General features: G+C 42.8%; 1 protein-coding gene across 1 annotated transcript in view; it reads right to left on the bottom strand.

Annotated features, from left to right (window-relative positions):
• LOC139640835 (transmembrane protein 132C) overlaps nt 1–16430 on the bottom strand; it is an 89510-nt gene that overhangs the window by 26630 nt on the left and 46450 nt on the right. Inside the window, exon 4 of the mRNA XM_071515014.1 lies at nt 5493–5679. Within this exon, the coding sequence (XP_071371115.1) occupies nt 5493–5679 (187 nt within the window). The remainder of the gene's footprint in view (nt 1–5492; nt 5680–16430) is intronic.

Raw genomic sequence — 16430 nt, 5'->3', positions numbered from 1 at the left:
AAGATGACCCAAAAAAACACACAGCTCATTCGCACTATACGGGAAATGGGAGATTCCAACGCGAGGAGGCGGAGGGTGACAAGGGAAGCAATTAATCTACATTGTTAATATATGAATGTATGTTTGTCTGGAGCAAGCGGCAGAGGTAGGGGAGAGATGAGAGGAGGAGAAAAAAAGAGTAGGAGGAAGAGATCTGAAAAAGCAGGTGAGGAGAAGACAAGCCAGGACAGGCAAGCAGTATTACAGCGGTGAGAGAGAGTTCTGAGGCATTTCCTCGCTCTAAACTCACTAAAACTTTCGAATACTCTTTTCATTTTCCGCTTTTGAAATAATTGCTGCATTTGCAGAACTGCTGCTTCACGGTTTGAAATTGGTGACAAAGTGGTGAGCGGTGCTCTGAGCCCTCCCAATGCAGGTGGGTCTGTGACAACACACAGGAGGAGCCCTCTTCAAAGGGAGCGGAAAAAAGAGAGCTCATCCTTCAAAACGGTGTCGCTGCTTTCCCAGAGGTGTCACCCATGGCAGAGCCCATCACTTGGCGCAGGAAATGCAATAAAAAGACCTTTTTTATAATAATCAATTCCAGCAAGGGCACGGTAATTTAGAACATGCCATAAATGGGCTGGAAACGGGTCTGAGGAGCCATTGAAGTAATAAGCCATAAATGTGATCAAACCCAAAATAAGCTCCCCATTACTAATAGTCATTAGCTTTATTACATTACAACCTTTAGAGACATGGTCATTTATGGATCCCCATTCAGTTTAAGAGATTATTTCTGGTCTAAACACAATTACTGCAGCTTCTCCATTATGACAAAAGACAGTCTAGCTTATTAGACTAATTAGTGCTAATTACAGATGAAAGGCTCTTCTTGAGCAAAGCCACGAAGCTGTTGTGTCAACAGATGCCTTCAGCACGCTCTCTGAAGTCTCTCCTCTCAACTTGATTAAAAAAGATTGGAGAAATTCCCTCTTTTTGTTTCTCTTTCTCTTCTCCCTCTCTCTCTATATACTGTATATCCCCCCTTTTTTCTCCTCTCTGTTTCTCTCCTTCTCTCCATCCCTCTTCACCTCTCTTCTCTGCCTCTGTAACCTTGATGTACTGTCACCATCACTGATGATAACAATGTTCCACTCTGGCTCCTTTTTGAAAGCCTATAGGAGCTGGGCAAAACATTTATAACTCAATAATGATAACAATATAACATTAATAACAATAACACCACATGGAAAAGGTCTTTACAGTAACTTTGACAGAACTAAATCACAATTACAAAGGCAGCAACAGAGGTGAGTCACAGTAAGCTGAAAGCAAATTAGCAGTATGAGTCAGTTTTTTGAGTGGTCTGACAAAAAACACTTTAAAGTGATGCTGAACTTTTTGTTGTGTAGCTTCCTGGCCATGATAAACCCCAGAATCAGTGACTCTGTTATCTGTTGCTCCAGTAGAGGCGATTAGAGAATTGTGTTTTTTTCTATCTCCATTCACTGCCATTGCATGGAGGAACAGATCTGAAAATCACACTTCTAGCACATAAACAAAGCAGATTCTGACAATATTTTAAAAATATAGTCATACTGCTGAATTGTTGAATCACTTTCTCTATGTTCATTAAACCTTTCAGTTTGAACAAGTGTAACACCAAAATCCGGTTGGAGGAAACTTATTGGTGGGTAAAAGAAGTGAGAGACTCATTTTTTATATTGGCAGAATCTGCTTTGTCAAAGTAATGTTTCCCACCTTTTTTCGCCTATTCACAATTATTGATAAACATATTATTTAAGAAAGTGATTCACTGAAACACAATTCAGCAGCATGACTAGTTTTTTTATCTGCTTTGTTCGCGTTTGTTTGTGTGCTAGAAGTGTTATTCTGAGAACTGCCACACAATGGCTTTGAATGGAGAGAGGAAAAAAACACAATTCAGAGAGAACAAGAAGTTGGCGCTCAACTTGCAGGTGCACTGGTGACAAAAACTGCAAAATTATTTAATGTGGCAAGAGGAAGGGATCTCCAAAATCATGAAAAGAAATATCAAACATGGAAAAACAGCAAGGAGCAACAGTGGTCGCAAGTCAAAGCTCCCCGACAGGGACAGACAGACAGCTATAGCTGCTAAACACAACAACACTACAGGTTCAGAAATTACCACAGAATTGAATCAACACATCTGTGACCACTGTGTTTGTACATCATGAATTTCACAAAGCAGGTTTTTATGGTAGGCCTGCCATTCAGAAACTTGTATCCAAGGCCAACACACAAGGACTAGTGTAAGGAGAACAAAACCTGAACCCCTAAGTTGTGGGAAAAAGGAATATGGCCCGATGAGTCATCTTTACCCTTTTTCCTACATCTGCACAGGTTTACGTTTGAAGTAAGCCAAAGGATGCTTTCAACCATCCTTTGCCTTTCCCATTATATCTGCAGTCAACTGTTAAACATGGTGGTGGATCTGTAATGACATAGGCAGCCATCTAGGAGCCACCTGGGAGTCTGTAGGTGTGATGATGTGCTGGATGGTCATATAACAGCCAAGGAATGTGAAGCCATTTTACAGCACCAGATTCCCCCTATGGTGCCAGTACTGTTCCCTCATAATGTTCAGATTTTCTAAGATGATGAAACTTCAATAGTGGGAATGGTTCAATACAGTTCAGGAGTTGTGACAGCATTCCAAGGAGGACTGAAGCTGTTCTGAAGGCAAAAATCCTTATTAGGTAATTAATATTCATATATCAGTAGGTGTTTCCATTATTTTGGGATTACCCAATCCCAAATACAGTCAAGTACTGAGTCTCTGCTACAGGTTTCTGTCTTCACTACTCTATTACGGTGGCTTCTGTTCTGGCACAGAAACTTGTTTTCTGCTGGAGTCACTGAGCATGTTTTTCCTCTGGCCGAGGGAAGGTGGGTGGTGGTGGTGGGGTGGAGGGGGGGCTGGTGGTGGTGGTGAAGCACTGCTCTTACATTACCTTACTTCCTCTTTTCTATCAGCGAGGAGCATAGGCCGGGGGAGGAGAGGAACTTATCTGTGGGGCTTTTCATGCCACAGTGATCCCAAGTAATCTAATTCAGCCTTCCTCTTCCTCGCTTGTGTGCTTCTCTCATATTGGGGCATGCAGATTGTGAAAGCCGCGTGCGTGTGCTTGAGTGTGTTTGTGTGTGTGTGTGTGTGTGTGTGTGTGTGTGTGTAAGAGAGGGAGGCAGAGAGAGGGAGAGAGACAGACAGAGTTAATGAGTTCTGAATGTGTCTGCATGTATAAGTATTTGTGTTGTGTGTTAAGTAGCATGGGATGGCTGGAGATGCGGTGCACCTTAGTGAGCTGTCTGTGAGGGAGAGGCACTTGGAAGTGGAGGAGAAAACCCAGGACAATAGTGTGCAGCCTTGTGGTGCGAGAAAACTCTGACCCAAATCTGCACGTAACAACACACAAAGCATTCATTCATCATTTTAGAAGTGAACTCTGACCAACCTCTGTTCAATAAATGTCCTAGGATATGGATGTTTGAAATGTTAGGATCAGATAAGACTGTCAAACGCTGATCTGTGAACTTCTCAATATATCTATGCACTCACTGGCATGTTGATAACAGCGGCTTCACTGACTCAATGATGGGCCTCTTGAACAGAATAGTAAATCAAGGCAGGATAAGGTAATATCAGGCCTTACATGTGGCACACATGCACACACGCACACACACACGCATGTGATAAATCATCTGTTTTAAAGCACACGAAAACACCATTCATCTTTATCTCCTGTGAGGCTCCTGCCTTAATTATTCCGGCCCTAATTGATTCAGCCGAGTTTAGCAAATGATTTTAATATCAGGTTAATTAAGATGGATTTTTGTCGCTTTGGAAAAAGCTACATGATTTATGGTGTACCATAAATCCTTATTCCATGTAAAATAAGCATAATGATTTCAGTGAAAAAGCAGACACTTTTAGGATTGATTGATTAGTGCATGTGTGAGGTTTCGGGTGTGTAGCACACATACAGAGAATTCATCTGACAAACAGAATGGTAGCATTGCCTCTGATACAGGCTTGCACAACAACAGCTGATCAGGCAGTAGTGGCCAAATTAAATCAACTCAAATGAAATCAAATCAAGGTTTATTTAAAGTGCATTTTAGAGAGCCACAATGAAATTTTCATTGAGCAGGAAAAAAAGAGCAAATTACACCATCAATTTCTTTCTTGTTTTTCCCAGAGCCTTTGCGAAATAATCACGCAACTCATCTCAACAATTTTTTGTCAGTGGCAAGCGTGGGAGCGTACTGTATATTCCTGGTCTATTGCAGGCAGGCTGTTGATACATCAGTGACATGAAAAGGATGCGAGAGAAGGAACTCTAACAATACTGCAGCACTAAACACATAGCTTCAATTATCCTGAGAATGGATCAGTGGGTGAGGATGCGCCGCATTCCTCTCAATCCAGGAACAGCCACCCACAGGCATCTATCATCTACATAGCTTCAGGCAATACTTAGAAAATAACATTGACACAACAGTCAAGTCTCTGTATCATGCAGATCAGAAGCACAGAAATAGAAATCAATGCAACCTTTGTTTTTAGTAATCAGCGCTGATGTGGCAGCATGTCTTTCTCTTCAGTCAACCCAATTGATGTCGCTCATTTTTCACCTGAGTGCTCTTCATCTAAATCAGAAGCGATGCTCTCCGGGTTTGCCAACAAAGCTGCAGAGGTGAGTGAAGGTTCTCTTTGTGAAGTTCTATAGGGGAGCTTTGGTTAATCTACAGCTGAGCCTCGCTGAGGGAGACACACAGCTCCAGGTCTACCCTCAGGCCATCGTCAGCCTCTAGACCCCACCTAGGGTCTGCTGGGAGCTGGAGAGGCTCTCCCCTGCCCCGCACCAAAACACACTCTGCAGGCACAGCCCCGCAGTTGCAGCTCTGCCTTCCCCATCTGAGCAGCAGCCCTTGTAATTGGAAGACTGTGTGTGGCAGAGGGTTGAGGATGAGGATTGTCTGTGGCAGTGTTGGTATTTTCACTGTATTATGTACTATACATGCACTTTGTGTGAGTGTTTATATCTTTGGGAACTTTTACTTCACAACATTTCAAAGCAAACATCCTTCTTGCTATCCCAATGTTTATAAAAAGAACTTTCAGTTACTAGATGCTTCAATGAAAAAGCTTTAGCATACAAAACATGCGATCAGATCATGAATACATTCATTTCTCTCCCTCAGGCTGCCACTAGTCAAGATTAAACGTGCAGCAATTCTCAGCCTTTGCCAGTTCAAATTGAGTATTTCATCCATGTGGCGAAAGAAAACATATGCAAATGCTCGGTTCAAATATGTTGTTTTCAAAGATTTGCAGTGTAAAATAAGTGGATATGGTGTTAATTATACATCATCAGTGCAGGGTCTTTCTCTTTCTGAACCGGGGGGGAAGCTGTGTGTGTTTATCTATTCAGGTGATGCGTCGGGCAGTGAGTGGCATCGCTCACCATGGCCAGGGGCACGATGCCCGCCAGGTCCTCTCGAGCCAGCCGGATCTCCGTCTCGGCCTCCTGCGTGGCGGCGCGGCTGCCCGGGTATTCCACCTGCCAGGCCATCCAGCGGCTGCCCAGCGGCTCCGGGAAGCTTTCCATTTTCAGATCCACCTGCAGCACCCTCTGAACACCCACCTCGGCCCTGTCACAGGAAAGAAAAACAGCGTGTCAACTGAGCAGGCGGCCGGGGCGAGCGCACGAGCGAATGTTTGAACAAGCGAGAGAATAAGCGTGCGCGCGTGTGTGTCCATGGGCTCGTTCAACCCACTGTCCGCTCTAATGACCAAAAAGAGTAAAGGCTGATGAATGTGTCTGAGGCTGAAATCTATGACATTTTACCAGCTGAGGTTCTTCAAAATGTCAAGTCCCTCTGTGGTTGACTCTCTGGTCAACTCCCCGCTTCATGGAATAATATCATCCCTTTACTCTTTATTCTTCTCACACTTTACCACAGGTGGTGTGCACTGTAAATAGAACCTATAATCTCGCGGCGGCTCCCACGAGCGGTTCAAAGGAATGCTTCACCAGGCGTCACCCCTGCTAAGGCGATGACGGCCGGGTTTGTCACCGGTGACCTTGTTTGCGGTAGCAGAGTGTAAATATATGGCATGCTACGGCACGATCTACGGCAGGCCTGAATTAAGTCAGACAAATGGAGAGCGTTGATAATAAAATTTCCCATAAGTCTCTGGTGCTCAGGGTTTAAATATAGCCGGGAGGCAGGAAAGGTCAGCTTTACACGGGAGCCGGAGGAGATGGGAAATGGCACAAGATCTGTTAGCCACGTCTTGCGTGTCAAATGGCAGGACTCAGGGCCAATAAATTTCACGCACGGTCTCTGTGGCGCACTGGCACCAAACAGCATTTTCTAATTTGAGGCAAGAGAGGGAGAGAGAGAGAGAGAGAGAGAGAGAGAGAGAGAGAGAGAGAGAGAGAGAGAGAGAGAGAGAGAGAGAGAGAGAGAGAGATGAACTCGCTGAATAACTACACATGGTGCTTTGTTCTCAGACTGTAGGATGCCAGTGCACATGTAACATATGGGACATACATACACAAGGCAGGAAACGTACTTTAAAAGCTCTCCTCCATATCAGGAGAACTGCTATGAAGACAGATAACACATATATGGAACAGTATGTCTTGGAAAGACATCTGAGCAAACGTATAACATCCTAAATTATGAATAGGAGTCAGAAACAGGAAAACAATGAATAATACACAAGACGTTTTATCCACTGGTCTGGTATTCACATAAGTCTGACACTATTTTCCCATCATTCTCATATTCTTCATTTTTATTCTGAGAGAATGGAAGATTTGTTGCACAGTAGAGCACAACAACCCAATTTTTGCATCGAACAGAGGTGTGTATAAATAATTAAGATGACAACCAAATAACTTGTGTCGCATTCCATAGCAGCGTACCAATCAGGGTAGAGAGCTGCGCTGAGCCGTCGAAGGCGTAGTAGCATAGCGTGGACTTACATAACTGTTCCACAATGCTCTGAAAAAGACAGATGCTAATCTGTGTTTGAAGACCAATAAAGCCAGGAGGCTCATCAAGCAAACAAAGATGACAGATGATGCCCTGGATGACCAGAAATAACCCTCCGAGTGGTCCACAGCCACAGAGCAGCACACTGGGCCTGTGGCAGCCATCATCTGAAATGGCCTACTTTCTAAAGCACAGGCAGGGTTGCACTGCAGAAAGGTTCCTCTGGCAAACATCACACACACTGTAGGAGGTAGACAGGCAGGCAGACAGGCAGACCAGCAAAAGAATGAAAGTGAATATACAGCACACTACCAAATACAGGAATCAAACTCTCATACACCTCCGCCATTTGTCTCCTAATGCACATTCTTCCAGCTCTTTACAAAGGCAGAAAGTTGACTGTTATTAGCTTTTTTTTCCCTTTTGAGATGTCAATTATTGCCCTCCTTCCTTGATCCAGTTGGCAGAGTTTAATAGCAGCAGTGAATACGAGTACAGATTTTATGAGGTTTTATTCCGCCTAGAATGAAGGTGCCAACAAAATATTGAGGTGATATGACTGCATATGGTAAAAATAGTCTTTGCGCTTCATTTTAACATGCAGACATTCTGCTCATTTAGCATTTTTGTGACAGAAATATCCAACTTCAAAAGAAGCACTGCATAGATGACAGCAATATATAAATGAGGAGTGGTGGAAGGAAGGGAGGAGGAGAGATCTTGAAGAAGTGCAAAGACAGTATCAAGGACAAGAGCGAAGAAATGCAAGCTATGACTTCGGTCATTGTTTGACTTTAATTGACAACACCTTGGAAGGGAAAAATGGAAACTGACAGAGAATGTGTAGGTGTGTGTGAGTGTGTGTGTGTGTCTGATTTAAGTACGGGATCATGCAGATTTTTCATGCACAGACCTGTGACTGTGACAAATACAGTAGTCGTGTGTGAAGACAAAAATAACATGAAATGCAATGCAGCATGATGAAAATGATTTGTCTGGCCTTTTTTATGATGACTCATTAAAAACAAAAAGCTGCTGCTGGCTGTATATCTTGCTATCAACCAACAAGTTGCATAGCAGATGGCAGAAAGATGGAGCAATAACCGGAGACATTTTGTGGCTCTTTGTCTCGCATAGGAAGCCTGGCAGCAGTCAGTTCGTGACTGGCCGCTGCACTTGACCCCCATTGACACATGTCATAAGACCAAACCTGACAGACACATCCATGCCAGGGTGAATGTGACTCAGACGCTCAGACACAGACATCAACCATATCCACCAGCATGCCGTCTCTAGCCAGTCCTCTCCCTCTCCAAGTCTGTTAATCACATGGCTCACTGGGGGAAACTGTTCATTTCTCTCTCACTTCCAGCATGGGGTCTAATTCAATTAGCTACAAAGGGCCTGTGGATGTGTGCCACACAGCTGGCCCCGGCCTGATAATTATCTGTAAACTGGCCACGCTGTGACTGAATCTGAGGCCAGGCGGGCGACCGGAGGGGCAGCCAAAGGCACTAAAGGAGGGCTCAGTAGATAAGAGGCCCTAAAGTTGCAAGCAGCTGGCCCCCTGGCTTTAGAAAGGGAACTGGAGAGGAAATCGGACTTGACAAGGTGCTGCTTGAGTCGCTTGACAACGGACTCACTGAGGATAACAGGGAGATGGCTGAGAGGGTGCTGTTGAGGCACAGTCAAAGTAAGCTCATTAATCATAACGCTGCCAACAGATCAGTAGGACGAGCAGCGACAAACAACAACGAGGGACAACAAAGGGAATAGCACTCACATAGGATTCACATATGTGTTTATGTGGCTTAGAACAATGCAGTTTTGTTGAGGATGCTGCATTTATCATTTTTATACATCAATAAGTCAATATCAAATTAATTGTGATATCTTGGTATAATTACCATAAACAAATTAAACCATGGTGGAGATGATTGGTAGTCTCTCTCACACAGTGGTATTGTTAGTGCTAGAGTTTCTCAAAATTAAGACCACATTCCCCATAGACCCTGTGGGAAGTGACTTTTTTCCCTTAACTTGCTTGTCCCACCATCTGCCAGTGTGAGAAACTCTGAAAGCTTTAGCACTGGAAGAACAGCATCCTCTTTTGTGCCGTAAAGCAATTTCCCTTTGTGCCATAAAGCAACCCAGCAGATTTCCCACAAAATCTGACCTGGTGGTACACAATGTAAAAATGCAGCGCAGAGGCCGGTAGAGGCAGCCAATCCTCAACGCAATGGACTTTACTGTAATTATACTAATGTCTCAAAATTAGTGTGGCAATGAATTACTGATGTTAAAAAAGCTACATGCAGCACCTTCAATTTGTTGTTAATTTGTGAACAATTCTCTCTTCAAGCAAGAAAGCAAAGAACCAAGACTTAAATTGGTGCTGTCATACCGGTGTTCAGGAATAGGACATTGAAAATTAATGGCAGACTGGCATGCTAGACCACCCCCACTAAATATTCAAATATATTTTACATTATAGTTCTAAATCAATTCAAACAGACTGCTGTCATCTCCATTGTTTGCAATTTATTATCTGACCCAAGGGATAGGTATTCAATTTTTTAAAGCTGAAATTCAGTCTTTAAATTATTTAATGCAAGGCTGCTGTAATATATCAAACTTAGCATGTAGAAAAAATATTGATTATTATTGAAGTCAGGTGGCTTTCAGGTTTTTATCTGTTGCTAACATAGAACTTAAATCAAACACAGATTTTTAATACCTGTGTTACTGTAATGCTCTCAACATCTGAAACCTTTAAGAGTTATTAAATCCAAGCAGCAACTTCTGTTGTTCGACCTCTGTCTTCATTAATAACACAGTCTAAAAACTGAGGTGGTTCAACTCCACCTAAGAATAGCTCATCTTGATAGGAGCATGTTAGAGCGCTATTGAATTTAGGCCCCAAGGAGGTTAAAGAAAGGCAGATTCAAATGTCAAAATGAATAAACAGACATAGGGAAAAGTTACTGGTGGCAAATCCTTTCTAGCAGTTGTCTCTGGAGAAAGAGCTATAATTGAAAGAGGCTCTATTGTCCCATTATCAAGCCCACTGTGTCGCTGTGACACCCTCGTTTAATCTCCCTCTGATGTGATAGGGTCTGCGCGTCCACTCCCCTACCCAATGGGGTTTAGAGCGAGAGAGAGAGAGAGAGAGAGAGAGAGAGAGAGAGAGAGAGAGAGGAGGGAGAGTAGGAGAGAGAGAGATCCTGTGTAGGATACATGAAGAAGCTCGGCTGACATTTTCAGGTCCAATATCTTCATTTCTCTAACTTGTAGCTCAAGTATTCCCAGACTTCCCCCGGGTACCAATATTAGAACAACAGAATGATTTGGCCTTACGTCTGGCAAAATATTTTAAGCTCAAGCCTGACTCCTCTTTTACGAGCCCCTTTTTATGTGTAAGACGCAGAGTACATAACAAGAAGGGCCATAAAAAAAAAAAAAAAAATGCGGCAGAGTGGCATGTAACAGTACTCATTCAAAAAGAGATGGTGAGATGTGGTGAATGGAAAGAGAATGAGAGATGAAGATGCATAATGCAGGCCGGTGGAATGAGGAGAGATGCTGTCCGCGACATTCTGAGGCTGTGCAGTGTGTGTGTGTGTGTGTGTGTGTGTGTGTTGGGGGGTGGCCGCATGCAAACTCCTACTTGTGGAGGAAAAAAAAAAAAATAATCAAATTTGTGGCTCCAGTGGTGCTTGAAAACAGCACCCTGAAACTCTGCTGTTCTCATGCTCCTTCACCTGGAACAGCAATACAGCAGCACACTGAAGCCAGGACACACACACACACACACACAAACACACACAGCCATGCAGACACAGGCATGCACGCACGCATACAGTAGGCTATACACACAAACGCATGCATGCATGAACCAATCCCTGCAGGACACTAACACACACATGAGAACAGACACATACACACACACACACACACACACACACACACTGAAACAAGGTGGACACCTTATTCGCTTATGCAAGGCATCAAAATGCAAATTTAGGAATCAAATGCAAACATCAAGACATGACAAACACTTTAATGTCCCTGTTCTACTATACGCTACATTGGCCTATATGTCAAATCATGTTATCATATGATTAAATGCGTTTGAATTCCTTGAAAACAAATATGCAGCATGTGCCTCAACAAAACGTTGTACTTTCAGTGAGCAGAAGAGAGCAGACTATGCCAGTGGCCAACTGTACCTCATCAGTTTGCAGCCTCAACATTCTCACATCAGTTTACGCTCAATGCAATTCTGTCTGCCGCCAAGCTATCAGAAGTCATGAATATACAACAACTCTCTACTAGAATAAGAAGTGGCACAACAATGAATACCCCGCCTCTATTCCAGCAAATAAAACAAATTAAATCTACTTCCATGGAGGATGTATGGGCTCCATTCCAAAATGCTTTCCATCCATATTCAAACGTTGAGTCTTGAAATACATCACTCACTTGCTCCCTACACAAAAGTGTGTCAGTATTTGGCAGGTAAAGGTTTGAAAATAACTATGAATTGTTTTCTTTTTTTCCAAATGAGTCTTACTGTCATGTCAGCAGTCACTCTGGAAGAGTAGGTACCACTTTTCAAATGATGGATATCATAATGGTGAGTATTTCATTTTGTAACACAGCGCCTCATTCTATACAATCTGTCAAGGCGTTTGTGGAGTGCTGAAAAAAGGAGCCGGCAAAGCACTTGTTCCGCTCTTAATTGATGATAATGTTAGCATGGGTCAAATATAAATCTTCACCAGATTAGAGAAGCCCAACTTTGTGCTCAAGAGGTCCACAGCGCAAATAAGTCACTGACTTTTCTGCTTTCTCATGCGGCATTGTTATTAATGTATGCACTGTGGCTCTAATTAATAACATCCTGCCAAAGCATGGTGCTGCATGTGAATGTATTTTCATAACTTCTTGCTGCTGCTACTACTAATAACGCTAATACTACTAATGATACAATTACAGCTACTGCTAATGCTGGTACTGTTACTACTAGTACTGACCCAACCCAGCAATGTTTTGTTTATTTTATCAACAGCTACAGAACAGCACCCATAGATAGATAGATAGATAGATAGATAGATAGATAGATAGATAGATAGATAGAAAATCAATGAAAGAAAAAATAAACAGGCAGCTTTAATTCTACAGCAGATGTTGCTCATTTCAAGTGTGGCTGCAAGTTGGTTATCTATGACAATAATAGCAAGTGAAAGGGACAGAATCAATGCCAGTTAGGAAGGCTTTTTAGTCCAAGGCCATCTGGCACAAGAGGAGACAGAAGAGGCCGGGGCTGCAGAAGAAACAGCGAGCAAAGCCCAGCTGAAAATTTCACCAAGCTGTGGGGGGAATTTCATTTCTCAGCCTGAGGGAAGCCCGTCAGCAGCGAATTATCCCGGGCCACTTGCGCCGAGCGTCCGCCCCAGAGGTGAGAGCCTCTTTTTAGGCCCGCTTTGTGAGACAGGACCCCACCGGTCGGAGCATGAAACCCAATCTACCTGCTAGCATGGGAGCCCTGACCAGAGCCCAGAGCACTTTGCTAGCATTTATATGGACCTCTGATTCCCCTCAAACAAACCAAATCACTCAGTAGTTATGGACACACTTACAAAAACCCTGAAGTAGAACAGAAAGGTGAAAAAAAAAAAAAAAAAAGGTATCAGTTTGAAAAGCAAAGAAAAGCAAAGTGCATACAGCCCACCGTTTCCATGGATACTTCATTATGATAACACAAATTTGGAGGGCTTTGAGTCAGTAGGTAGACAGCTGTTGTGAAGACAAATCAAACTTGTGTAAAGTAAAGCAGAGGAAACTGGAGCACAAAAGCAGGTATGGTAAGTCCATTAGTGCCTTTATATTCTAAAGAGGACTTCCCAGTGCAATGTGTTCCTGTGAAACTACACGCGAGGAGAGAGACGGGGGAGCGAGAAAGAGCAAAGGCAAAAGGGGGTGCGGGGGGGGGGGAGTGGGGAGTGGAGCGGTGGAAGCAAAAGCCCCCTCAGAGGTTTATACCCAACGGGCTTTTTCAATTCTGCCTGTCCGGAATAGAAAAGAGAGATAGCGACAGGAGGAGAGGAGACAAAAAAAAAAAAAAGGTGTAAACTCCCCCTGAAACACTGTCAAATAAAGGGAAGACAGGAATGAGAATAATAGTGATAAATGTCAGCGAGGTGCAGCTGCCTCTATGGCTTTGGAGGTTCATGGTTATGCAGTGAGATATATTGGATATAGTGGCCACAGGGGAGATAGAGCCTGTGTAAAGAGAGAGAAATCCCTCAAACACAGGCCGTTTAAGATAGAGCTAGAGTAGAGGAGGCTGGATTCACAGGCTGTGTACTAGACGAGAACACAAACAACATATAAACAACGACAACAATGAAGATAACACTTCAATGAATTTATTTTTGGAGTCTGCACATATACCATTGTGGCAGATGAGAGTGTACAGTACAACAGTGTGTTGTGCTCTGTTAGGAATGCTGCATGTGCTGATGATCATCATAGCATCATGAAAGTGAATTTTTCAGTAATTAAGAAAAATGTCGTTATTTTCTCACAAACACCCATGTATTTGCAGCATATGATTATACAGCAGGTTTCATTTTTGCAACAGTCATGAAACTGGCTCAACGGAAAAATGTCACTTTATGTAAGAAAGAAAGTAAGAAACACATCAAAATTGGAGGATTTTTTTTTTTTTTTTTTTACCTGACAGCAACAATAGATTCCAGCAGCCTGTGAGAGCTGCTTCCATCCTCTCCAAAATGTATGAGGATCCTTCTCTACAAAGTGCCACTTGACGGCAGCCCACAGCCACCAGCACCCAACATTAACTTGTCAATGTGACATTCAGAACAGCAGCAATTTTACATTTGATTAAACTTTAATGCAAGCTGGCTTCGGATATATGTGTTTGTGTTGGGCATGTGGGCTGATATGCATGCATGCGCGTGTTTGTTTGAGTGTGTTGTGTCACGGGTCAGGAAGGACTCAAGTGCAGAATTACAGGCAGGAGACAGAGGTAGAGTAAGAACAGTAACTTTACTTGGAGGATTAGGCCGCTCGTAATAAAGTCTGTTCCAAATGTCAAATCCAAAGGTCAGTCCACACAGGCAAAGCTACAGAATCGTGAGGCAGAGAACTAAACCAAAGTTATAGGCAGAGATCATAACGGGCAGGAACAGAACTAAACAGGCGGGATACGTATCTGGCAAAAACACAAATGACGATCTGGCAGAGAACTGGTGTACAGAGACTGGTATATATATCGCTGAGACTAATGAGGAAACTAGGAACGGGTGTGTGGTAAAACTGGCAGGCAGATGATTGGATAACAAGATGATCGGGAGATGTGCAGGAAGGTGGAGCAGGCAGGTTGGCGGGAAACAGGATAAACAGGTGGGCGGGAACTACAGGATCTGCACAGAGACAAACAGCACAGACAGACAAAGAGACATGGGCTGCGGTCGAATAGTCAAAAAAATACGTCCTAACCGCTATTCCTAATCACTTTTCCTTGACCTCGTTGGAAAACATCATGAGGTCAAGGAAAGATGTGAAGGAGAATTCATAAGGGCTTAGGAAAAGAGAATCCGACTGCACTTACACTAGGCTACGTAATTATGCGACGTCACGGTGGATGTTAATGACCTGGGTCTGCCGTGGTGAAACTACAATGTTCCCAAGATGGACTATTAAAAACGGATCTTAGATACTTCGCCCCTCTTAAGTTTCAAACATGTTGAATTAAAAACATCATCTGGCTAAAAACGTCTCATATCCCTTTTTCTTGAAAGACAGACTTCTGTGTTATGGTTAATATGCTGATTATGATCTGATTATAAGCCTATGCATATAATAGCTTAAGAACCGCCACACAACTCAGTAAACACCTTGAAATATTGACTTGATTGTGCTTTGAAGTTGTTATGGCTGATACAGGCCTTTATTAAGACAAGAGTTTCAGCATCTGTGACTGAAGTAAAATTAATTAATGATATTCCTAAATATTCCTTAACTTCACTTTGATCATTTTACAACAGCAGCGTAACGTTCATACCTCGCCTATGGGTTTAACATGTTGTTGAAAGTTCAAAACATATAAGCATATTAGCAAGTTATGGATTGAGATGGAAAATGCTTAATAAGCAACGGTAACTTGCATGATGATCTACGTCCTTTGTCGGCCATGATCGGTTGAATGGTGCGTCGCTTTAAATGTTGCTGCCGCAAGGAATTGTGGGACGGCATTATCTCCTTTCCTTTCGTAAAGGATGGTCCAGTGTATCCTATGCTAAAGGAGCTAAGTAAGGAAGCATTGAAGCACCTTTCCTTAGCATTTAGAGAATTCAAACAGCTCTTATCATGGCTGCCACGTAGATACTTCCGGGTCATTTCACTCAGTTAGGAACCTTCCTAAGCAAAAAAGACTATTCGACCACAGCCTAGGTCGAGCTGGAGGCTCTGGCAGAGTCCCATGACAGTTTGTGTGTGTGTGTGTGCGTACGTGTGAACAGGAACCCTGCATTTCAAACGTGTTGAAGTATTTCCTACATGAAGGCTGCAATGAAAGGCTGGTGATACGATCAAGCGGGCCAGAGCATCCCTCATGTTGCTATCATTTCCTGCAAGATACTAAACCAATACCTTTGATTTATGGTGTGTCAACCGCCGTTCATTTAGATCACTCTAACCTAGCCGAATAACAGTAGAAGAAATACTAAACTGGGCCGTTACAAGAAGCTCTCTATTTTAAAGGTTGTCTTGGTGATGAAGTGTGACGGATACAAAGCTTCTGCTACAATGCATTTTTCATTTAACAGTGAGCATTAATCCTTAAACACATCTCACATTTTGGCATGCACAAATTGTTCTCAAGTGCATTCCAAAACTGTAAGGCCATCAAATACTTTACTGAGCATGTCCAGTACACTTTGTAGCCTCTGACATTAAACAGGGATACAAAAACGCCCCAAAGTCTCTAAGTACTATAATATTCTGTTGGAGAAATCTGAACTTTGAAATTACCCCTGAAGCAAGTACAGAGTTAAGCTTTATTTCTTTTTGTTGCTTCACAATGGAAATGAAATGGCTCAAGTTATTTATATTGTGTAACCATAACCAACTAAACGCAGCCTTTAAAATCAAGTGTGTGTGTGTTTTGCAGGAGTGTCTGGAGTTCATTATTGTCTACCTTCACGATATAATTACAGTTAAGACATGTTTACTAAAGAAACAGGTGTTCTGCACCGCAATATCAAACCGCCGTGTTCTTTCCACTGAGCAAGAAATGTAGTCTGAAAAACTAATTTTCATTAATCTTATTCTCCTGGAACATGTAAAAAAAGATTTGCCAATTAGATTTC

This window comes from Centroberyx affinis, unplaced genomic scaffold (genome assembly GCF_046629955.1).
Source record: "Centroberyx affinis isolate AG114_WGS23_722 - 3 ecotype Tasmania unplaced genomic scaffold, CSIRO-AGI_Caff_v1 ptg000297l_1, whole genome shotgun sequence".
NCBI classification, from domain to species: domain Eukaryota; kingdom Metazoa; phylum Chordata; class Actinopteri; order Beryciformes; family Berycidae; genus Centroberyx; species Centroberyx affinis.
The sequence above is the reverse complement of the archived record's forward strand: the minus strand, read 5'-3'. Positions and strand labels throughout refer to the sequence as shown.